We start from the raw sequence: 24,854 nt of genomic DNA on the forward strand, positions 1-24,854 counted from the left end.
GCCTGCAGCGCCAGCAGCCCATATGGGTGCCACTCTGTGTCCCACATACTCGTCTTCCAATCCAGATTTCTGCTTGGATGGCCTAAGTGCTTGGGACCCTGCACCCACGTGGGAAATCTGGAAGAAGCTCCTGGCTCCTGGCTTTGGTCTGGCCTAGCCCTGGCTGTTGTGGCCATACAGGGAGTGAACTAGCGTATGGAATATATCTCTCTCCCTCTGTCTCTGTCTCTGTCTTGGACTTTCAAGTAAATAAACACATCTTTCCAGAAAAATAATAAATAAGCACTCATCAGCCTTTTCTGTATATTCTATGCTTTAGAGTAACCAAGTAACTGATGAGGGGAAATCCTTCTGAATAGAAGAATCCCAACTATTATTACTGGACACAAGGGGAATGACAGATTTAGAGACTAACGTGGGACAGGACAGACAGCTGAGCATCTAGGTTTTATTTTAGAGAGCTGCCAATGTACATATTCAGAAGTTATTAGGATCTGGTGCAAAACCTTTAGAATTTGCGAGAACCCAGGAAGGAACTAAAAGAGAACCAAGGGTGCAAGTGGCCATATTATGGACATGGAGGAATAGGCAAGAGAAAAATGATTAATGAGAGTAGCAAAGTGGAATTAGTCAACAATATATATTGGAAGAAGCATAGGCTGGTGTCTCAGAATCCAAGGAGAGACAGCTTCATGAAAGAGCGGGGAGCTGGGACAAAGGGTTGCAGGAGACGATCGGCATGGTAGGTGCAGTGGAGAAGTTCACCACAGAGAAGCTGAGAAAGTTCTATCCGCAACAGGGCTCATCAGCTACAACGAGGACAGAAGCAGAAGCTAGACTTCAGTACCTCAAGAAATAAATGCAAGTGAGCAAAAAGTCTGCTAGCAAAAAATGGGAATAGTATGAGAGTTACATAGATTCCAAGAGAATTTGCAGATCTGAGCAAGTTTATAACCAGAGAGAAAGGGGCCAACAAGAAGAGAGAGAATGGACAAGAAAGACCAAGATTTGTGATCCAAAAAGTTAAAAAATTCTGGCCTGATGGTATTTTTAAAAAAGATTTATTTTATTTATTTGAAAGACAGAGTTAGAGAGAGAGAGAGGCAGAGACAGAGAGAGGTCTTCCATCTGCTGGTTCACTCCCCAGATGGCTGCAACAGCCGGAGCTGCGCCAATCCGAAGCCAGGAGCCAGGATCTCCCTTGCAGGTGCAGGGGCCTAAGGACTTGGGCCATCCTCCACTGCTTTTCCAGGCCATAGCAGAGAGCTGGGTCAGAAGTGGAGCAGCCAGGACTAGAACCGGCGCCCACATGGGATGCCGGCACTCCAGGTCAGGGCTTTAACCCACTGCGCAACAGCGCCGGCCCCCGGCCTGAGAGTATTAAAAATACAAATTATTAAGATAAGACTGCTGAAATAGCAACTTCCTAAAAAACAGTCATTTAAACTAAGGAGGGCCAGCGCTGTGGCTCAATAGGGTTCTAGTCCTGGTCGGGGCGCCGGATTCTGTCCCGGTTGCCCCTCTTCCAGGCCAGCTCTCTGCTGTGGCCCGGGAGTGCAGTGGAGGATGGCCCAAGTCCTTTGGCCCTGCACCCCATGGGAGACCAGAAGTACCTGGCTCCTGCCATCGGATCAGTGTGGTGCGCCGGCTGCAGCGCGCCAGCCACAGCGGCCATTGGAGGGTGAACCAATGGCAAAGGAAGACCTTTCTCTCTGTCTCTCTCTCTCTCTCTCTGTCCACTCTGCCTGTCAAAAAAATAAAAATAAATAAACAAAATAAATTAAGGAGAATTCTGTAGAAGTCCGGTTAACCCTTTCTTATAACTCATACCTTGGAAAATGAAAATTGTGGCAAAGGAGGCTAGGTAATGTGCTTAGCTGAAATTTGGGGAACCAAAAGCAAGAGAATAGATATTGGGATAGATTAGCGATTTCTACCACAATTCTGTTCTAGTTGATATGTCAATTGGATTATTGGGTGGGAACATGTACTCTAAACATGTAAAAGAAAAGATGTGCCTCTCTCTCTCTCTGCCTCTCCTTCTCCCTCTGAGTAACTCTGATTTTCAAATAAATAAATCTTTTTAAAAGGGGGGGGGGCAGTACTGTGGCATAGCAGGTAATTCAACATCCCCAATCATCAGATGCAAATAAAAATCACAATGAAAAGTCACTTAACTCTAGTCCTCCTAGAAAACAACAACAAAAAATAACGAGGGCTGGCATTGTGTCCCAGTGGTTTCAGCCACCACTTGTAACACTGGTGTCCGGTATCACAGCGCCTGAGAGTGCCAGTTGCTCTGCTTCTGATCCAGGTTCTTACTAACGTGCCTGAGAAAGCAGCAGATAATGGACCAAGTGCTTGGGACCCTGGCATCCATGTGGGAGGATGGACAAAGAGAATTCTTATACACTGTTGTTAGTAATGTAAATTAGTACAGCCACTATGGAAAACTAAAAATAGTACCATCATTTAAGCCAGCAATCCCACTACTGGGTGTATATCCACAGTCAAGATCAGTCCGGCAAAGACACATCTTCACTCAGTTTTACCGCAGCACTAGTCACAATGCCCAAGATACAGAATCAACCTAGACATTCACTGATGGATGAATGGATAAAGAAAATGTGGTGTATGTACATAATAGAATACCACATAGCCATATAAAAAGACTAAAATCCTGTAATTTGTGACAACACGATGAGACTAGAGAACATTATGTTACATGAAATCAGCTAAGTACTGAAAGAAATACCACATTTCCCACTCATATGTGGAAGCTTAAACACCTGATATCATCAAAGCAGAGAACAGAAGAACAACTGCCAAAGGTTAGGACGGTGGAGGGAGGAAGAAATATGGAAGGATTGGCTAACGGGTCCAGCAATACAGGTGGATAGGAGGATGAAGTTCTCGTGTTCTACAACACAGTAGAGTCACCATACTTGATAATAATTTATTGTATATTTCAAAATAGCTGGAACAGAGGATTCTGAGTGTTCCCAGCATAACCAAATGATAAATGTTTGAGGTGATGGATATGTTAATTACTATGATTTGATCATTGTACATTGTATATATGTGTTCAAATATACAATGCACTCTGTGAATCTATATATAATTATATCAATTACAATTTTTTCAAAAGATAACAGAAAATTTAGTACTTTGCACAATATGCCCAGCTCATTGAACTGGCTTTAAAATTTATATCTAGTTCTCTCTTTCTTTCTTTCTTTCTTTCTTTCTTTCTTTCTTTCTTTCTTTCTTTCTTTCTTTCTTTCTATTAGGCAGAGTTAGACAGTGACAGAGACAGAGAGAAAGGTCTTCCTTCCGTTGGTTCACCCCCACAAATGGCTGCTACAGCCAGCGCGCTGTGCTGATCTGAAGCCAGGAGCCAGGTGCTTCCTCCTGGTCTCCCACGCGGGTGCAGGGCCCAAGCACGTGGGCCATCCTCCACTGCACTCCTGGGCCACAGCAGAGAGCTGGACTGGAAGAGGAGCAACCCGGACAGAATCCAGCACCCAGCCCAGGGTGCCGGTTCCGCAGGTGGAGAATTAGCCTAGTGAGCCGTGGCGCTGGCCCCCAACATCTTTTTTGATGAAACACAGTTGAACACTTAGGCCACCTACTATGCTGATTCTTGATGCATTTATTGCTTAGGTGCTAAGAATAACAGTTGACGTGCCATATAAGAGGTGTGAGTATTTAGCACTGGTCAATATGTTTTACTGACCGAAAATAAAATGCAAGTCAGTAACAGTAGTCAATAAAGACAACTCACTGTAGATAACAGAGGAAACTGAAGGGGGTAGAGACGTAAGTGATGAAAGAGTTGAGTCGTTTCTCTGGTAGGCAATTTGAATTTTACTTTAGGTATTTTATTTTAGACTGCTGCTTCCTTTTCTGGGAAGCTGGCAGATTTTCCTGAGCTGTCTCCCTGGGAAGGGAGTTCTCCCAAGTCTTTTTTTTTTTTTTTTTTTTAAGATTTTACTTTATTTGAAAAGCAGAGTTACAGAGAGGCAGAGGCAGAGAGAGAGAATCTTTCATCCGCTGGTTCACTCCCCGCAAAATGGCCAGGAGCCAGGAGCTTCTTCTGGGTCTCCCACGTGGGTGCAGGGTCCCAAGGACTTGGGCCATCCTCCGCTGCTTTCCCAGGCCACTGCAGAGAGCTGGATGGGATGTGGAGCAGCCAGGAAAGGGATGCCTGTGGTGCAGCAGTCTGGAACTTTAACCCATTGTGCCGCAGCTCCAGCCCCTCTCCCAAGTCTTAAAGAGAACTAGATCCATCCCTCCCACAGGCACAGGGTTTTCTCTGCTGCAATGGAGAGTACTGTAACCCTTCCCCAGCAGTGTGAACGATGGTATATTTCTGATGTTTCAAGTCCCTCCTATATCTACAAACATGGTCATATTTGCATTTATTGCCCATTGTTTCCTGGGTCATCACTGCTACCTACACATGCAGGTGACTTCTCTGATCGGCTCACAAACAGGCCAGTGCGTGTTGGGTACGGCACTCTCCTGCTTCTGCCTCTCCTGCTTTCAAAGCTACCGCGTCCTGGAGACTCTGGCTTCCGGAACTCTCTCGAACACATTTTCCCAGCGCCTTGCACCAGTGCTCACAGTGTATAAACAATGTTGTTTTTACCAGCCTGGCACTGAGTCCCCAAACAGTCCTGTGGTTCCTTGCTGTCTGCTCAAGGTTGCAGGAGGAGTAACAGAGGCAGCCCCTCAGCTGCCCAAGTGGGCACTGGGTGGGGCACATCTGGGTCTCACAGTCACCAGGCCCTTTGTAACCTCGGGGATGGCAGGACAGGCTCGAATAAGGATGGCAGGGATCCATGCTCAAAGTCTTGTCTCCCCACAGGACAGATCTCCACCAGATCAGGGGGCAAGTCCGCAGGCTCCATCGGCCAGCACTGGCCTGGGGACAGAGGCTTTTGGGCTGTACCAAGTGTTGGGTGTCCCAGGAGCACACCAGGTTCCTAGCCCTAAGACAAGGTCCTAAATATCCTCATTTGCCCTAATACCGGTCTCTCCACTCATCACATTACACAAAGCACGCAAATATGCGCCGAGACCTGTTCAGTCTGCTGGGGTCACTCACCAAGAAGAGTCCCAGCAAGCTGCACGCGGTAGGAGGGAGGCGGACTGAGGGCTGTGACTCCCACGCCGGGCAAGACACAGCCAGGGGCCCGGCCCTCCACAAGTCGGGCGCAGGGGCCCGGGGGACTCTGCCCCTCGGTTCCGCGTGCAGAGAACACGGCAGAGGCGCGGCTGCAGCCCGCCGGGCACAGACTCCCCTCCACCCTGCTCCCGGCCGGGCAGCCAATCGGAGCCGCGCGCTGCCGCCGGGATCCGCGGATCGGCTTCGGAGGCGGCGACGGCGACGCCCGGGACGGAGCGGAGAGCTGGAGCTTAGCGCCCCGCATCAGGTAAGGCGCGCACGGGAGCGCCGCGGCCGCGGCCGCGCCGGGAAACGGGGGTCGGCGCGGCTGTCCTGAGCGCCCGGGCCGCGGCTAAGAAACGGACGCCAGCGCCGGGCCCAGCGCTCGCCCTGAGGGCCCCGGACGCCGCCTGGGCGCCGCCGGCCTCGCCCTGCCCTGCCCTGCCCTGCCCAGCCCAGCCCAGCCCAGCGTGGTCCCGCTACGGGGACGCGGTCGGGGGGCTCCGCCGGCCGGCAGCGCGGCGTGCTCTTCGCGGAGAGGCTTTCCTGAATAGACAAGAGCAGATCATTAAAAAGAAAAAAAAAGGCAAAAATCAAGTGTACATTTCATTTAAAAGTATGTGTGGTTTCGGTTTGTACGCAGACCTAAGCGAGCTGGTGCCGGGGCAGTGCCCTGCGCAGCCCGGGCGGCGGGCCTGGAGCCCTGGTCCCGCCGCGGCGTCCCCGGAACCTGCCCTGAGCGCCGGGCTGGGCTCTGCCCCGCGCGCTCGAACCGGCGCTTCCCCGCCCTCGGAGTATAAAGTTCTGTACAGGTTCCTCAGTACGCGAACTGCTTCCAAATAAGACGGATGAGTTTCATTGTCTCCAGGTTCAGTAAATGAGATGGAGGCCTCATACTTCGGTTCAGCTTGGAATCCTGTTCTTATTATTCTTCTTCTTATTATTATGTAACATTATTTGTTAAGAGTGCTACCCTGGACATGCTGACTAACCTCTTGGCGCCTTAGTTTTCCCATCTATAGAAGTAGGGATAATCAGGGGCCAGCGTTGTGGCCTGTGGGTAGAGCTACCGCCTGTAACACGGAAGACGCCCGGGATCCCTATGGGCGTCCATTGGTGTCCCCGGCTGCTCCACTTCCAATCCAGCTCCCTGCTAATGGCCTGGGAAAGCAGTGGAAGATGGTCCAAGTGCTTGGGCCCCTGACACCCATGTGGGAGACCTGGATGAAGCTCCAGGCTCCTGGTTTTAGTCTGGCCCAACCCTGGCTGTTGTGGTCATTTGGGGAGTGAACCAGAGGATGGAAGGTCTCTCTCCTCTCTCCTCTCTCCTCTCTGTAATTCTGACTTTCAAATAAATAAAACTTAAAAAAAAAAAACAAAAACAAAGGAGTAGGGGTAGTCACTTACTTGGTAGGATGATCGTAAATAAATGACTTAGTCAAAGCAAAGTTTACAGCAGAGGTTTCAGGGTGGTAAGGGTTCAGTGGATGTTAACTACCATGACCACCTGCAGACAAGCAGGACTGTGCCTGGAGTTTTCTCTATACTTTCCATAGCATTTCATTTCCATAGATTGTTTCCAAGCAGCTTCTTGAAATTATTGACATGAAAAGTATTTACATGTTGCTAATTTTCGTCCCAAAAGATTGTGTTGATAAATATGCAGATCCTTTCATTACACACACACACACACACACAGAAGTCAAACAGTAGACAAGGTATTATAAGGGACACTCTGTGTGAGAGGAAGGAGTCTGTAATTGTACTGGAACTTTTGATGATAATTGTCATTATTCCCCCGTATTTCATACATTTTAATTGCTCTTTTTTCTTTGTACTCCCCAGTCCATCTCATTGAAGTCAAAGATTTACCACTTCAAGCTACTTTTTTTTTTTTTGTATATTTCCAATATCTTTACTGACAGTGAATTAAGGTAGTTTACTTGCTGGCAGTTCTAGAAGGTTCTCAGATGGCTTCAAATTCTCATGTCTCAGAACAGCATCCCTATTTGAAATCCTGCAACCATTCGCTGGCCATTTCTGAAGAAAAACATGTGAAAAGTATGTAAACCATACCTTCATCTTTTTCACAATGATAAAGTACAGAAACAATTCATTTGACATTTTATAAATTGTTAAAGTTATGCACCTACAAATAAAATGAAAAATTCTCACACTGAACCTTGGAACACACTGGGCTGGAACATAAGAGCATCCAAATGAATTCAAAGGTTCTTTTGTCTCCAAGATTGGCTGTGTCTACTAATTTCTATCATTGTTCTTTTTTTTTTTTTTTTTTTTTTTTGAGACCCTGTCTCGGGTTTATTTGTACAAACAGCACGGGAGGACACTAGCCCCACGCAGACAGCAGTCCAGGGGTCACACCAGTCCTTCTGCCCTTCAATTGGCAGGCAAAGGCTGTTACTAGGGAGCCTTTGCGGGGGGCTGGGCACCTTTGGGAGGAGCCTGAGCTGGAACTGGGGCTGCAGGTGTGGCCTGGGCCTTGGGCTTGGTTTGGGCCTGAGCCTTGGGTTTGGCTTGGGCCTGGGCCTTGGGCTTGGTTTCGGCTTGGGCCTTGGGCTTGGTTTCAGCCTGGGCCTTGCCTTTGCCCTTGCTCTTGATTTGAGCTTGAGCTTGGGCCTTGATTTGAGCCTTGACCTTGCCCTTGATTTGGGGCTCAGTCTTGGCCTTTGCCTTGGTCTGTGGCCGGGACAGCCTGAGACCCCTAGCAATGCGGGCACAGGCACGCCTTCCAAGCTTGGGGTGGGCAATGTAGGCAAGCCGATCGAGCTTCTGGCTGACACCCTTTGGGATCGTGGGCTTTACTTCCTTAGGCTTGACCAGGGCCTTGATAGCTTCAGCACGCGCAGCCATAGCCTTGGCGTTGTTGGCCTGCATCTTCTTCAGGCCCTTCTTGTTGTGCTTCTTGACAAAACACATGTTCCTCAGGAACTTGGGGTCCACCCCTTTCAGAGACTCGTATCTTTGTGATCGCGGTTTCTTGATGCCATTTCTGTGCCATTTTCGGGACTGGTTGTGTGTGGTGTGGTTCTTGGACTTGGCCATGTCTGCACCGTAACCCGTGGCTGCCGGAAAGAGACCATTGTTCTAATAGTATTTTGTTTTTGATCTGTACTTATAACACCTCTATAAAATAATGTAAAATCCTGTAAAATACTCAAATTGCATGGGCTTGTATAGAGAGATAACACTGCACCAAAAATGTGGGTTGGCAGGGGGCCCCATGGTGCAGGAGCTGAAGCAGCCTTTTAATTCTAGATTCTCCTTTTCATATTCAAAGGCTGTGATTATGTGATCATATGTATCAACAACAAGTTGAGCCATTTATTGTTGCCTGAATGGTGTATGTAATACTTTAGAAACAAGCTGATATTTAGCCATATAACTGGAATTTGAAAAAAATTACATTTCATTACTCTGTAGAAAAATGTCTTATTGTCTATTCAAATTAGATTTGTTTGCTTTATTTTTTTTTAAATTCAAGAGGCAGAAACACAGATGTAGAAAACTCTCATCTCCTGGTTCACTCCCCAAATGCTTGCAATGGCCAGGGCAGTCCTGGGGCTGGGGCTGGATCTGGGAGCTGAGAACTGAGTATAGGTTTCCCACAGGGGTGGTGAGGACCCAACCACTTGAGCCATCACCTGCTGGAAACTGGGACTGGGAGTAGAGACAGGAACTAAGTTTGGTATTCTGATGTGGGCCATGGGTGGCTAAACTGGTGTGTTAACTGCTAGGCCAAATGCTTGCTGCCAAGTTAGGTTGTAATCAAATAGCAATATGTTTGGAATCTTCATAAATGAACACCATATAACTATCACTTATGAAAACAAAAAATAAAACTGAGGATTGTGCCTTTGTGATGGGGAGCTGAATCTTTGAGTTATGAGCAAATGACGACACTCCCTGAACTGCTGATTCTGCCTTGGAATCAAAAACTAAGCTCCCAGAAACAGGGTTATGTGTACACAGATATCTCACAAGTACTGGTACCCTGAACTGTTTCACAAAGGAATTAAGGTAGTTCACAAGAAAGTCACATGGAATACTAACCAATAAATACGAATATTTAGCAGAGAAAATGTAAGCACAAGGAATAAATCCAGCTAAAGAAAGAATAAAGTGTGCCAGCACTGTCAAGTAGAATTTTGTGCAATGCTGAAGTGTTCTATATTTAATTAATTGACGTTTAAATAGCCGCGTGTGTGTACTGCCTACCTTAGAGGACGGCACGAGTCTACATTGTTTTTGTAGTTGAGTCTCAACTTTGTGTCTAGAAATTAAACTGTCAGTTACACGGTTGTTGTCACTTAAAAATAAGACATACTTATCAACTTCATTCATTCATTCATTCATCCATTCATCTCCCGAATATTAATAGCTTGACAGAAGCAGAGCTTTTCCTGACACCCAGCTAAAAAGGACAATTTTCTGGGGACTTTATTATCAGGGCACCTTGGTATATTGTGTGAAAGTCTGTTCAGTTGGGGAATAGGGGCTGAAAGGAATACAGAGAGTGCATATCGCCCAATTGTATAACTCTCTTTAGGATTTTGAATAATTAAATGAAACTTTATAGAAAACTTTAAATATGTGGATAAGCGTAAAAGGAACTACATCACTAACAAGTCTACCACTCAGAGACATAATTACTGTGCATGTTCTGATGTCTGTCTGCAGACCTTTGCCCCAGGTAGCCTTTGTGTTTTCCTTGATAAGTTCCAGAATACGCAGCCCACTCCCTGGAAGGGAAGTCCATTCTAGGGGTGGAGGTTGCTTTCACCCTTACTGGGGGATCTCTCAGACCGGCAGCTGGCCACACCTGAGACAGCACACTCTCCCTCATCCTCCCCGGCACTTCCACCATGGGCCTGGCTCTGGAGCAGTGATGAGAGGTGCTTGGGACGGCCTTGCAGGAGGAAAGAAAGGGACATCACCACTGTGGTTCATTCCGATGATGCGTGATTCTGGCTTTCTCGGCCTTGGTGCTGTTGCTATTTGGGGCTGGGAAATGGTTGTGCATGTGTGGTGGGGCAGTGGGGTGATACCCTGTGCATTGTAGGGTGTTTTGTGGCATCCCTGGCCTCTGCCCACCAGATGCTGCCAAGCATGACCCTCAGAAATGTCAGGGAGAAGGACTGGTTTAATGGAAATTTCTGAATTATTGCTGACATGTTCTAACAAGTTTCAAATTCCAGTCTGCAAGTGGGAGAGAGATTGAAACCAAAAGAGTTGTGTAATATAGGCAAGGAAGCTCTTTACTCCTGGCTGTATTATTAATTTACTGTGAGATTTTGGTGGGCAACTATATCATTTAGGGTCCCAGCATGAAAGAGTATATGAATGAAGGGAATTTTTGAAGAGACTCTTCACTGAAGAGTGGGCAGCATTGGAGGAGCCAGCAAGGGATGGCCAGGCATGCCGGGAAGGGATTCAGTAGGCACTGTCCCTGTTCTAATCTGAAAAGGCAGGGAGGGGACTGTGCTACCAGAGTAGGGGAGGAGAGTGGAGCGCCGGCCCAGGTCTGCCATGGCCGTCACAGAGTGCAGCCTCTGCCACTGGACTAGGCAGGTGGGGCACAAGAACCCCAGCTCTCTCCTGTTCTCATCCACTGGCCAAACCCAAGCGGATGGTGAAAGAGCACAGTCAGCCAGCACAGGCCAGGAGCTGTGAACCACTAGAGAACCACTAGCAAGGACCGGGGAATTTGCATCTCTGTGGAATGAAGGTTGTTGGGCTCTGCTTCTTAAGAGATACTGTGGGAATAAAAGGAAATAGACAAACAGTGTTTTTTGTTGTTGTTGTTGTTGTTGTTGTTTTGACAGGCAGAGTGGACAGTGAGAGAGAGAGACAGAGAGAAGGGTCTTCCTTTACCGTTGGTTCACCCTCCAATGGCCGCCGCGGTCGGCGCATCGCACTGATCCAATGGCAGGAGCCAGGTGCTTCTCCTGGTCTCCCATGTGGGTGCAGGGCCCAAGGACTTGGGCCATCCTCCACTGCACTCCCTGGCCACAGCAGAGAGCTGGCCTGGAAGAGGGGCAACTGGGACAGAATCCAGTTGCCCGACCAGGGCTAGAACCCGGTGTGCCGGCGCCACAGATGGAGGATTAGCCTATTGAGCTGCGGTGCAGGCCAGTGTTTTTAAAAACGAATCATGGGGTGGGTTCTGTGGTGTAGCGGATAAAGCTGCTGCCTGCAGTGCCAGCTTCTCATGTTGGTGCCTGTTCAAGTACCAGCTGCTCCACTTCCAATCCAGCTCTCTGCTATGGCCTGGGAAAGCAGTAGAGGATGGCCCAAATCCTTGGGCCCCTGCATCAATGTGGGAGACCCGGAAGAAGCTCCTGGCTGCTGGCTTCAGTTCAGCCCAGCTCTGGCCATTGTAGCCATTTGGAAGACCTCTTTCTCTTTCTGCCTCTGCCTCTCTGTAACTCTGCCTTTCAAATAAATAAATAAATATTTAAAAAGAAATAAATAAATCACACACACATTGGACCAGTGTTCCTTTTGAGTGCTGGCTCTATTTCATGCAGGGATGGTACATCATTCTGTGTGTAGCTGCTGTAGAATGTCTTTAAATTTTTATTTATCCTCCCTGTTTGAATTCACTCATGCTACTTCGTACATTAAGACAAATATTTGCTGTTGCCTAAGTAAATGGTTACATATCTTATATACTTTGGACTTGTAATTTTCCTTGAAGTTTAAGCATGTCTGTTTTATCTATCACAAAAAGTCGTATCAGAAAACTTTCAATTTGGAAAGGGCTTTAAAATTTCTTACCTGAGATCTTATGAAAACTGCATAGGAAAAATAAAAGAATGAAAGAATATAGTATGCTCAGTGTAGAAAATAATAGAATTAATATCATTAATATTGAGGACACTAAAAACCAATTGTGAATCTTGATTGATTTGCTGAGAAAAGAAATCTTTAAAACCTTAACTGGGGTGGATGTTTGGCCTAATATAGGGTAGGATTTATTTAGGGTGCCTGTGTCTCACATTGGCGCGTCTGAATTCATTTCCCAGTTCTGACTCCTGATTCCAGCTCCCTGCTGATAACAGGAAGCAGAGGTTCTGGTGGCTCAAGTAATTAGGTTCCTGCCATCCATGTGAGAGACCTAGACTGAGTTTACAGCTCTGGCCTAGCCCCAGCCCAGGCCCAACTTATCAGTATCCGGGGAATGCACCAGTGCATGGGCACTCTCTCTCTGTCTTGCTGACACTGACATAAATTAAAAAAATTCTACAAGCATTAGTGTTGAACTTTTAAAATGTTACAAACAGAAGTTAGATCTACAGATATTTTGCTTGTCTGGAAAATTTGTATTCATTTGGCTGCCCACTGTGAGTTATGCTAGGTACAGTCACCCATTCCAGTGGTTCATGGTTTCCCATTGGCTCAGCTAAGAAGATGATAGGAGTGATAGGAGACCAAGTTGAGATCTAGATCCTCTAGGAGGTCAATGCCTAAGAACATGAATGGGGCCCAAGAATGTCCTGACCTCATTTCAGTTTGAAAACTGAGTTGCAATTCTACAATTCATGAGTTGATAAACTCTTTTTTACATGAATGAAAGTTCCTTTTTTTTTTTTTTTACAGGCAGAGTGGACAGTGAGAGAGAGAGAAAGGTCTTCCTTTTTGCCATTGATTCACCCTCCAATGGCCGCCGTGGCCAGTGCATCGTGCTGATCTGAAGCCAGGAGCCAGGTACTTCTCCTGGTCTCCCATGCAGGTGCAGGGCCCAAGGACTTGGGCCATCCTCCACTGCACTCCCGGTCACAGCAGAGAGCTGGCCTGGAAGAGGGGCAACCGGGACAGAATCCGGCACCCTGACCGGGACTAGAACCCGGCGTGCTGGCGCCGCAAGGTGGAGGATTAGCCTATTGAGCCGCGGCACTGGCCGACATGAATGAAAGTTTAAATATGCTAGATGTTTATTCCTTAGGAAGAGTAATTTACTTCATGTAATTTCATTTCTCTCCTACTATATCAAGATCCCTTTCAATGAAAGGTGAAAGCTTTTGAGATGATCTTGAGGAAGGGTAGTGGGAACGTGGAGCAGGTGGGAGGGGCTGGGGAGGCAGGGTGGGGAAGAGGGTGCCTTCTGCTTGGGTGAGTAGCAAGGAAAAGCTTTAACTATTTAGCAGTTTTGTGCCTGTGCACCAACTCTGATAACCTGAGCCTGGGCCTAGTTTACTTGCATTTGTCTGCACCTGTGGGACCAGAAGAGAAACTAAGAACTTTCCATTAACCAAGCCAAACACTGAGAAAATTAAACCAAAAGAAAACCACAACAAAAATAATACAAGTCCTGAGGATTAAAATTAGAGCCTGTGACTACTGAAAGAGAGCATGGGGTCTTCCAAATTCATCAAAGTTTACCTTCGCCTCCCTTTTCCAGGTGCAGGAAATAAGGCATAGGAAGACCACGTGTTCAAGTAACCACACAGTTAGTCGGTGTCCATCCCAGGCCTGGAATCCTGGTCACTGAGTCACAGGTGGGTTCTTTATTTCCCAGACAGACAGCTTGCCTCTGAGTACTTGAGTACGCTGCGTTTTGGGTTCAGGGCACATTAAGGCTCAAATGTCAGGACCTTCAGCAGATCTGCTGCAGAAGAGATGAGGGGAGAAGAAGCCTCCTTTAAATTGCTTTAAGCAGGTTATTTTTGAAAAGATTTTTTTTTTTAACCTCCAAGTGAACTACTGCAGCTTCTGCTGTTAGTTGTCACTGTGCAGTAATTCAGGAACTAACTCATGATCCTTCTTTTTTTTTTTTTTTTCAAAATTAGTTTTCAAATGGCTGCTCCTGGAAAGGTGTCCCTGCTAGGAAAGCTCAGTAATACATCCTAATTTAATTTATAAACTTGGGAAATCATTATAGTTCCAGTGTGATTTTGTTTTAACTTCACGGTCAGAGGAGTGCATTTGGAAAGTTCATAGATTTGCTGATGTTCTCCATAGAGGTGATGTCTACTGTGGTCCCCCAGAAATGCCACGGAGTGTTCTTCACCACACTCTGACCAACACATGCTGGCCGGCGTTCATTAGGTCAGTCTGACAGCACATCTTGATGAACTCAAATTTATGCTCTGTGATCACGACTGAGTTTGAGTATTATTCCTGAATTTCCTTTTCTGGGAACCAGAGACCATTTTAGAGCTTGAACGGACTTCAGAGATGAAGTCCACCTGTTCTGTCTGCAGAGGGGGAGTCTGTTTGCCCTTGGCTGCTTGGATAGCCCGTGACCTACTCGGGACTATGTGCCAGATCGCCAATTTAACATAAAAGACCTTCGGCGAGTCTAAGAGCCAACCTGTAAAGGTCTCTGGGTGTAATCTGGGTTTGTCTATAGAGCCAGAAATCTGGAAATTAGAGGACAGCACCCTAGTGCCTTGTCTTTGTCTGTCATACCAAGGGTCCAAAGTGGCCTGTGGAAGCTATTCTTTTTACATCATAAATAAAGTCCTCTGAAAACTCACCCAGGGGAGCTTTGACCTTCCATGAACTTCAGGTAATTCATCCATAAAATAGAATTAATATTTTTTTCCCAAGAATGTGAGGATCAAGATCACTATATATATTATATATATGTATATATAATGACTTATATAAATAGGCTTGCAACAGTTATCATTCCCTCATATTTCTGCATTGTGTTATCTGGCTCTGCATTCACTTGGAAGCTCCATGGGAGACCTAAACTAAAGTTCTTAAAAATATAGTACAGTAGGTCTTGGGGAAGGCATCTATGCAGAGCTTCTGTATAGCAAGGAGAGGTCAACAGGGTGCTCTCCAGTGACCCTCTATGGTCCAGACCCTGGTCCAGTGCATGTTCTTGACTTGGCTCTGGCCCTCCCCGCTGGGGTTAACGTTCAATGTCTTGGTTTCCCTTCTGAGGCATTTTCATGCATAAGAAGCCATCACATTTGTACTGACTCTTCAGGACCTGAGAAGAAAATCTACCCACTTTGTCACGATCTGCTTTTTCTTTCTATCAGGTTCCGTTTTCCATGTCAGAAGACATGAAAAAACCTTAGATTGCAAAAGTAAAGACAGCACTGCTGACCACATTGGGTCAGTTGGCCCAGTCTCAGAGCAGAAAGAAGGACTGGGAAGAGTAGAGGGAGGGAGATTCCTGGAAGTGCGTGGTTTTCAGCACCAAGCTCAGGTGGCAGGTCCAGATAGTATCCCCCAGTATCTTAGGGTTGCCAAGAGTCAAGGGTTTTTTAAATGGGAGGGTGACTATTTCACTGTTATTATTCATGGTTATCATCCCTATGTTTAACTAAAAGAAGTAAGATCATTAAATGCATGGCTGGATCCAGGGACAGGTGCTTCCTCAGCCTTCCCTTTCAGAGGTGAGCTGAACAGGCTTCCTGGAAACCTCCCTCCCGCCTCCCCATGGAGGGGCTGGAGGATCAGCATTATTCTTCCCCAGCCGTCTCTGAGAATTATCCACTTGCTCTGTCCTTACCTGCCCCATCTTTGTTAAAATAAAATGACTATTCTAGACCCTTGGAAAAATGAATGAAAATGTTAATCTTCATGGACCCTGTTGTACTCATAATTCTAGTGTTTCTCCAACTGTGGCTCCCTGACCTCCTGGATTCCTGACACAAATGTGGATTCTTAGCCTCCCTGCCACTCCTAGCTTTTTGGGCCAGAACCTAGGGGTAGAGGCCAGAAATATGCATTTACAGCAAGTAGCACCAGGGGTCGGTTAAAGCTTGTTAGCACTGTTCTGCTCTTTCCTCCTTTCCTTCTTCCTTCCTTCCTGGCTTCCTTTTGCTTCTTTTCCTTCCCTCTCCTGTTTCCCCTTATCTCCACATTTGTTCCCTCATTCCTTTTTTTTTTTTTCATGCTAAATGTTCAGAGTAATGTGTTAAACTGTTCTTTTCACATAAGAAGCTGAGGTCCTATGAAAACTCAGCTAGGAGAAAAATGGCGTGTATTTCTTATTGCCTTGCTCATCTCTGTAAAAGTAAGCCAGATAAAAAGCTTTGCTCTTCAAGCCCCAACACTGGCAAGTGCATCATTTCCGTAGACACATCACATTCCCAGCTACTCTTCCAACATAGAGGATGGGCATTGGGAATGCCCTCATCAGAGAATCACTGCTGGGGGATGTCCCTGCGAAATTTGCCACCACTGGCCCCAAAGTAGAAGCCACCTGCCTGAGTCCCCTTGCTGGAAGTCATGAGATGGTGAGGGCCTTTGGGAAGGATGAGAATGCTGGGACAGGAAGTAGTGGAGGAGAAAGTGCAGCTGCATAGGGGAATGTTTATTTGGAGTTTAGGGCAGCTGTCACCAGGGTCCTGAATCTCTCTGCTTTTGTCTTCACAGCTACCGAAGGGAGACATCAAGATGGATGCAGAGGTGAGCGTTTACAAAGACCACCTTAGGGAAAGCTATTCTTGCCAATATCTCTCATTTCTCTTTCTGTCAACAGAGAGTTCAGAAATATCAGCTCCAACATGAAAACATTTCCTCTTCAACTGACAACATGTGCATGGCCCTGGGTGACAGAGGAAGAATTGGCCCCTCCGAGTTCTTATCTGTGTCCATCCAACTGCAGTTAGGTTGGAACTTAGCCACTGCAGCTAATCTGGGGGTGGGGTGTGTGGAGGCTGCTTGGTGGGCACACTTCACTCTGTTTACTAAGATATCTCTTTGCATTGTCTCCTTGGTACTCTCACTTCCTGTTCTTTGATCCAAGGAGATGTCCCCCTTTTTTTTTATTTTTATTTATTTATTTTTTATTTTTTGACAGGCAGAGTGGACAGTGAGAGAGAGAGAGACAGAGAGAAAGGTCTTCCTTTGCCGTTGGTTCACCCTCCAATGGCCGCTGCGGCCGGCGCGCTGCGGCCAGCGCACATGCTGATCCGATGGCAGGAGCCAGGTGCTTCTTCTGGTCTCCCATGTGGGTGCAGGGCCCAAGGACTTGGGCCATCCTCCACTGCACTCCCTGGCCACAGCAGAGAGCTGGCCTGGAAGAGGGGCAACCGGGACAGAATCCGGCACCCTGACCGGGACTAGAACCCGGTGTGCCGGCGCCGCAGGTGGAGGATTAGCCTAGTGAGCCGCGGCGCCGGCTGAGATGTCCCCTTTCTTCATCCATTGGTTTTCTCTTCTGTGTTACCATCTGCCCCTTCCTGCTTTTATTCTTTCCCAAGTCTAGCCTAGACCTTGACATTCAGGACTTCAGCCTCTATTGTGCTGAGGCCCATGACTCTTTCCCCCTTGACCTGTTGCTGCACTGTGGCAAATCCAGAGGATGACAATTATTGGTGAATCTGATTTTGTGCTGTTCACAGATGGCAGATGTCTCAAAAACTATCGTCTGGGTGCTCAGCACGGCCAGCAAGGCCCTCTATGTAACCCCAGACATCCCACCTTTCCCCTGCCCTAAACAACCAGATACAATCTTCATCATTCCCCCTAAACTCTGTATTCCTTACCTCTCCCTCCTCACTCTTAGCATCTGGATCATGTTTCATTTTGCAGAGAAAAAAAATGTAAAAATTCCATCTGACATCATTGCCCTGAATTCCAACCTTTCCACTTGTCTTTCCTGTCTCGTCAAGGTTGAAGGGATGTTTATCGGTGGAAGGGGCTATGAGTCCTGGAAAACCCGACCTAATGTGGCTTACTTTCTGGGAGTGCAGAAGAAGGGCAGGCCTCAGGGTCAGTTGATGAGTGGCTGAGTGACCTCATCAAGGATCCCAGATCTTGTTACTCTCTTCTCTCAGTCCAGATGTTGAGTTCTGCCTCAGGCAGTTCCTCCTGCAGTTATTGGATGACTTCCAGCAGCCATGGGGCTACACACTTTATCATTTCCTCTCAGTGAAAGAAGTGGCTTCCTGCAGCTCTTTCAGAAGACTGGGTGCCTCTTTTTTTTTTTTTTTTTTAATCCACAAAATGCCTCGTTAGATCTTAAGGGCCAGAATCAGATCACAGCCCATTCCTGGACCAATTATCATACCAGGGGAATGGGGATTTTACTGATTAGCTTGGACTGGCCACGCCCACCCTGGAGCACCTTCCCACTCATTCCTGGCCCTGCATAAGAAGAAGAAAAGGGCATGGAAGTTGGGTAGGATCCATCCACATCTGGCATAACGTGTTTCTGTGAAGTGTCCCCATTCCCCACTCGGAACTGAAAACGCTCCTGCTTGTCACGCCCAGTGCAGTCTCCTTAAAGATCTGCTTTACCAGATGCTGTGCACTCTCATTTCTGCTAGCTCTTTCTCATCAATGTTTTAAAATGCTTTAGCTGCTACTTTCTTCAGCACAAAGCAGGGGCCAGGTGTTGTGGCACAGTGGGTTAAACCACCACTTGTAACCCTAGCATCTGTATCTGAGTGCCATTGGAGTCCTAGCTGCACCACTTCCAATCTAGCTCCCTGCTAATGTGCTTGAAGGCAACAGAGGATGGTCCAGGTGATTGGGTCCCTGCTACCCGTGTGGGAGGCCAGGATAGAGCTCCTGGCTCCCGGCTTCAGCCTGGCCCAGACCTGGCTGTTTCAGCCACTTGGGGAGTAAACCAGCAAATGGAATCTCTCTCTCATAAATAAATAAATAAATCTAAGAAAAAGGAGAGAGATCAAAACAATACTTTCTGTTTTGTGGAACGACTGGTATCCCTTTTTCATCCGCATCAAGGCAGGCTACTTGAAGGAGATGCCTGCAACTTCATGTCTCCATCTTCTCTTCTTGAGTCATCCTAAGCTGGTTGCAGGCTGGCTTTTCCTACCATTGCACTCAGTTTAGCCTTGTCCCTGTCTCCAGTAATCTCTTTAAATTTGATAAACTTGTATTTTGGTAATAATGTAAAGATCTGTATGGCATACAAGACTCAGAAGTCTCCCAACTGCCTTATCCGAGCCCTGCAGGTGAGGGCTACCTGGGACTGACTTCTGTTTACCATTGTCTTGCACCTCTGCCCTCATTATCTCTGGGTCCCGGTGACTCACCCATGACTTGTTGTAATTCTCAGGATTTTGTAGGTTATGAAGAAACAATAGAAACTCTGCATTAAGCCTAAACCCTCTGGTCCAATTATTCATTTTCTCCTCTGTCCTATAATTCCAGCCTCTTCTTTGGTGGCTTCTTCCCTCTCAACCTTTTACTTATTTTTTTTTAATTATTTATCTATTTATTTCTTTACTTGAGAGTGAGAAAGAGGAAAAGAGTTCCTCCATGCTGTTTCACTCCGCAAATGCCTGCAGCATGGAGCACTTGATGAGGATATATCTGGGAGTCAGAAATTCAATCTAGGTCTCCCATGTGGATGGCAGGAACCCAATTTCTTGAACCATCACCAATGCCTTGCAAGATCTGCATTAGCAGGAACATGGAATCTGTCGCTGGAGGTGGGAATCATATCCAATTACTCCCATGTGGGACATGGGAGCTCATAGTGGCATTTTAACCATTAACCAAGTGTCTGCCCCATGAACACTTTAAAAAAATCTCCTAGACTTGGGCACCACTCTAGTTATTCCCCATCTCCTCTGCTTTTAATATTAAGGTTTATTTATTTGAAAGAGTTATAGTGAGAGAGGGGAAGGAGAGAGAGAGAGGAGAGAGGAGAGGAGAGAGGAAGAGAGGGGGAGAGGCAGAGAAACAGACATCTTCTATCCGGTTTACTCCCCAAATGGCCACAACAGCCAGCACTGGGCCAGGCTGAAGCCAGGGGCCAGGAGCTTCATCCAGGCCTCTCATGTGGGTAGCAGTGGCCCAAGTGCTTTGGCCATTGCCCACTGCTTTTCTCAGACCATTACCAGGGAGGTGAATTGGAAGTGGAGAAGCCAGGCCTCACACTGGGCATCTATATGAGATGGATGCCGTAGTGCCCACCCCTCCTCTCCTTTCTGTGGCCACCTTCTCACCTGCATTTATGTCTAATCCCAGGGTTATCACTGCTCCACATCTGAAGAAGATTGCTGTGAGCTCTACACCCCCACATTTGGTGGACATTTTTTCCTGGAAGCATTTGACACTACTGACCACACTCTTCTTGAACCGTTCCTTTGACGTGTCCAGCCCCTGCCTGTCTTTCCAGTCACCTCCTCTCAGACTCTTCCTCAGGCCCCTCCTTTAGAGTGTGTGTTTCCCAGGGGACGTTTCACTCTGCTCACTACACTGGAGGAGCTCATCTATTCCCACATATGAAGAACAAAATATTTATTTATTTCAGAGACATAGAGACAGACAAGCAGAGACAGAGAGCACCTATCTGCCGCTCACTCCCCAAATGCCTGAAATGGCCTGGAGTTGGTCAGGCTGAAGCTGGGGCCAGAAACTCAATCCAGATCTCCCAAATGAGGGGTGGAAACCCAGTCACTAGAGACATCATTTACCTGCTGCTCTCCAGGATCTGCGTCAGCAGGAAGCCTGAGATAGGAGCTGGAGCAGAGAATTGAATTCATGTACCCCAATGTGGGACACAGGCGTCTTAACCGGCATCCTCACTGCTAGGTCAAATGCCCCCTCCCTCTCCCACATCTTCTATTATCAATTTATGTACAGGGACTCCCCAAATGTACCTGTTGAAGTAAGTCTTCTTCCTCAGTTCCAGACCCACACACCCATCAGCCTGCTGTGCATTTCATTAAATTGTGCCACAGGTGCCCCACACTCATTATATAACCCAAGCTGGCCTTTCTTCTGCCCAGCTCTGCTTCACGACAACCTCAGGAAGCAGCAGCACAGTGGGTGGCCCCTCACTCCTTCCCCAACAGCCAGAGAGTGAATGCTGTGAATCCTGGTGTTCCCTCAATTCTGTCCGCAGAGTTTATGTCGGCTCACACTGTGCCAGACTCTGGACTTGGCTGGTGGGCGTGATGATAAAACAGTTTCAGAGATGGTACTCGTAGCCATGGAACTTACTGGTAAGAGAGTCTAATGGCGTCCACCCCATTTCTTAGCTTCCTTCCTGACCACTTGACTCTCCCTTACCTCATTTACCCTCTGCCGAGTCATTCTCTCCTTTTTGGGGGCAAGGAAGGAGAGCCCAGGTACAGAGAATAAGTCTTCATCTCGAGTTTTTGTCTTTTTTGTCTTCATCGGCGTGTGCAAGGCCCCTCTCTTGTGCTTATATTTTATATCCCCTGTTTCTCCATCCCTGTTCTTATTCTGGCAAAGACAGCTGTGTATTTTTATGAAGATACATATTTTTGTAAAAATGCCTTTTAAGTAGACATGCAGAAAGAGCAGTTTGTGTGTGTGTGTGTGTGTGTGTGTGTACACAAGTCTGTCACTTAGAACACATGCAAGGCTTGTGTAAGCATCACTGCTGTCAGAATACAGCATCTCACACTAGAATGTTTCTCCTGGTGCCCTTTCATAGTCATAACCTCCCACTGCTCCTAACCTTTGGCAACTCCTGTGTGATATACTTTTAATGTACACATTTATATTCTGTTCTAGTTTACCTCTCAGTCTCTTGGTTTTCCACTGATCCCTAAATGTTCACGAGATCACATGTATTCGGTTTGCTGCACAGTAGCCCAGAATGGGTATCCATTTAATCCTAACAAAAGCCTGTGAGCAGGATGCTAAGATTACCCCTGTCTTCTCGTAGAGGAGGAGAATAAGTGTGAGACGGGTAGTGAGGGGTGGGATGGGGATATGAGCTCTGCTGTGTCTGCCTGCCTGGCTGCCTTTCCCCCATGCAACCCAGCTCATCTTGTCTCTCTAGTTCGTATATAATTTCTGCTGAATGAAAAGTGTTCTTAGAGCCCCCTCTCTGGGAGTGTGGTGCCTCCATCCTAAGAACTCCCATTGCTTTTTTTTCTTTTCTTTTAATGCCACTGTGACTTTGCACATAGCTGTCTGTGTGCCTCATACATCTTTGTATTCCCAGACATCTGGCCTGGTATTTCTTATATAGTTTGTCTCACTAAATGTCAGTTGAAGAAATGGCAGGGTGATTTAGGGACTGCTGAGTGATCGTGTGGTGCAATCCAGAGCATGGGGCATCTATGAACACGGAAGGAAGGAAATCACAGGACAGAAATATCCCAAGAAATCTTGCTGTGACTCAGAGGCCTGCTGGAGGAGGAAGGTACAGAGGGATCCTGAGCCACAAACCAGCCCTTTAATCTCAGCGGATGTTGATCAAATGCAGGAATCAATCCTGAGATTCCAAGCATTTCAAGTAGGTGCCTGAGAGGATTCTTGGGCCCCCTGGTCTTTGCCCAGAATTTCAGAGGGCAGCTGGTCAGGTGGGGTGGATGGTTGGAGTTTAGCACAGCAGGAAGATCAAAGTCAGGGTGAGGCAGCCAGATGGAAATGCCCAGTTTGCATTTCTACTTGGGACTGGAGCTTGGAGGAAAGCGCCCATACCTCAAAGTGTTAGAGCGTTTCAGCCTAAAGGTGGTCATGGAAAATGAGGGAGCCCTTACTCCTGGGCTGGGGAGAGACAACCAGGGGGTAAGGATGGAGCTTTGGGAGAATGCACTTCATGGGGCAGGATGAAGAAGGGAGTGGTGCAGTGTGGGAGCATTGTGAGATGAGGGAAGGTAAGAGGGCTGAGCTTTAAAAGGGACTAATGAAGGGTCCAGGAAAGTGGCTGGGGAGAAGCCTGGAATGTGATAAGAAGGTCTTGCATGACCTGCAACACTGAGGGCCGTGGAAAGTGTGTAACAGTGTGACCAGCTGGGGTGAGAGGAGGCGGCAGTGCAAGTCCAGAAGTGTGAGGAGTCAGGGTGACTTGGGAGCACTGGGCAGGGCATGGTTGGGGCAGAGGATCCCAGATGTGGCTTGGTGGAGGCCACCATGGAGGGAGCTCCAGGAAGGAAGAAGGGAGTGAGCCAAGGCGCTCCAGACCGCGGGGTTCCCACTGTCTCAGAGCATCCCTCTGATAGTTCTGTCTAGATGAGTGGTCATGTATATTTTGGATAACCACTAACATTCACAGGATTCAGAAGTTTGAAGGATAGAAGGAGCCTTGCTTACTGTGAGGAGTCCTGTTCCCCCTCAGTGCTGCTTCCCGGGCACTTTGCTGTTTTCCATCCTCTGGATGAGCACGAAACCAGTGTTACAGGTTTCTTGGCTATCTTTTTGGAAAGATCTTAATTACATGCACCAAATATTTTTCCTTGAGCTATCCCCCTCCTTTTTTTTTTTTTTAACAGCAACTACAGTATACAACTCAGACTAGTCTGTACTTGGACCAACAATGTATCTTGGAGAGAAATCTCTTTCTAGTCATAAATAACTCCTTTGTTCTTTTGTATCACTGGGTAATACTCCAATTTATGGGTCTACTGTAACTTCACACGACCAGCTTGCTATTAATGACAGATGGTTTCACTTTTTGCTCTTTATAAGCAACACTGCTCTAAGCCTAAGTCATTTCACTTCTGCATCTCTGTGGGATACATTCATGTACATATATTTACCACAGCAAAGGTTAATTGCGTGTTAAGTTGTGGTAAATATTTCCAAATTTTCTTCCATAAATTAAGTTGCTCATTTTTCTCTCCCGTCTGCAACGTATGAATATGCCTGTTCTCCCTTGCTAGCCAATGTGATCCTTGCAGACAAGTGCATGAAAAATACTAATGAAAGAAAAAATACTAACTTGTTCTTATTTTGAAAAAATATTTATTTGAGTGGTATGGGGTGGGGGGAGAGCGAGAGAGAGCTTTCCATTACTGTTTCACTCTTCAAATGCCTGCAGCAGCCAGGACTGGACCAGACTGAAGCTAGGAGCCTCGAGCACAGTCCGGGTCTTCAGCGTGGCTGGCAGGGACCCAAGTACCTGGGTCATCACCTTTGCCTTAGCAGGAAGCTGGGGTTGGGAGTGGACCTGGGACTTGAGCCAGGCACTCTAGTATGGGCTGCCAGTGTCCCAAGTGGTGTCCTAACCAATGGGCCACGTGTCTGCCACTAACTTGTTTTTTCTGACTGTCTGGAATCTCCTTTCTTACTCCCAGATCAATAGTCCAGCACCTGCCTTCATGCCTCATACCCTAAAGTTCTACACTTTTGGTCTCCAAAAGTTTTTTTTTTTTTTTAACCTAAGTTAGTAGGATACGTTCTCTTAATCCTGGCTTTTATAAAATCGATTTTCAGGTCTTGAATATCAGACACCAGTTTCTCTGAGTCCCAGATTAGGGGAAGAGTTTCACTCTGTGTTTGAATCAGTCTTTTCTCTTTGTGTGTGCCTTTTCTGCTCCTGATTCCTAGTTTCTTAAAATACCACCTCTGTAGGGCTTGATGTAATAGAAGAGCACAGCAGATGGCTGGAAGTGTCATTTTGGATATCCTGGTTTGCCGAAACCCACTGCCCTCTGCTCTACTGAGCATTTCTCTGTAGACTTCAGCCTCCTCCAATCTCTGTGCAATTTCCCCTTCTTTCTGTCTCATCTGCTTCAAGGTCCTCACCCTAAAAGTTGTAGCTGTCACTCTGGAATAATCATCTCTTTGATTGGCAGTTTCTTTTCAGAACATGCGCTGACGAGGCCTCACAAAATGTAGCAAGTGATCTTCCTCAAAAGTAAAGTTCTTTCCTTAAGAGGAACTAACTGTTAGGCTGCCAGTGTTCTCACCCATATCCAGTCCCTGTGTGTCAGCTTTGCAAAGGAATTCTAGGGCAGTTCATAATTCAGTCTGACTGCTATGCAAGCCAGGTTTCGTGCACAAGTTTGTG

General features: G+C 46.9%; 3 protein-coding genes across 6 annotated transcripts in view; 1 reads left to right on the forward strand and 2 right to left on the reverse strand.

The window, feature by feature from the left end:
- The window catches only part of LOC103349457 (uncharacterized), a 92,659-nt gene extending 87,416 nt beyond the window's left edge, over positions 1–5,243 (reverse strand). Inside the window, exon 1 of one of the 2 annotated variants that reach the window (XR_016222688.1) lies at positions 5,111–5,126. The gene's annotated coding sequence lies outside the window, so the exon portion shown is untranslated. Of the gene's footprint in view, positions 1–5,110 lie in introns of both variants that reach the window. The other variant, XM_070059778.2, reaches the window with a different exon arrangement.
- The window catches only part of BLVRA (biliverdin reductase A), a 35,977-nt gene continuing 16,300 nt past the window's right edge, over positions 5,178–24,854 (forward strand). The window contains exons 1-4 of one of the 3 annotated variants that reach the window (XM_089315669.1): positions 5,319–5,438; positions 12,794–12,901; positions 13,596–13,692; positions 16,538–16,570. In XM_089315669.1, the coding sequence (XP_089171795.1) occupies positions 16,559–16,570 (12 nt within the window). In that variant the 5' untranslated portion in view covers positions 5,319–5,438; positions 12,794–12,901; positions 13,596–13,692; positions 16,538–16,558. Of the gene's footprint in view, positions 5,439–12,793; positions 12,902–13,595; positions 13,693–16,537; positions 16,571–24,854 lie in introns of all 3 variants that reach the window. The other 2 variants (XM_008261676.5, XM_089315670.1) reach the window with 2 other exon arrangements.
- Positions 7,560–8,271, reverse strand: LOC127482606 (large ribosomal subunit protein eL29-like). Its single transcript, XM_017344454.4, has one exon. The coding sequence runs from the start codon at positions 8,234–8,236 to the stop codon at positions 7,595–7,597; it is 642 nt and encodes a 213-aa protein (XP_017199943.4). The 5' UTR covers positions 8,237–8,271; the 3' UTR covers positions 7,560–7,594.

The sequence above is a fragment of the Oryctolagus cuniculus genome, chromosome 16 (assembly GCF_051225735.1).
Source record: "Oryctolagus cuniculus isolate XC-2025 breed Fujian yellow rabbit chromosome 16, ASM5122573v1, whole genome shotgun sequence".
Classification (NCBI taxonomy): Eukaryota; Metazoa; Chordata; class Mammalia; order Lagomorpha; family Leporidae; genus Oryctolagus; species Oryctolagus cuniculus.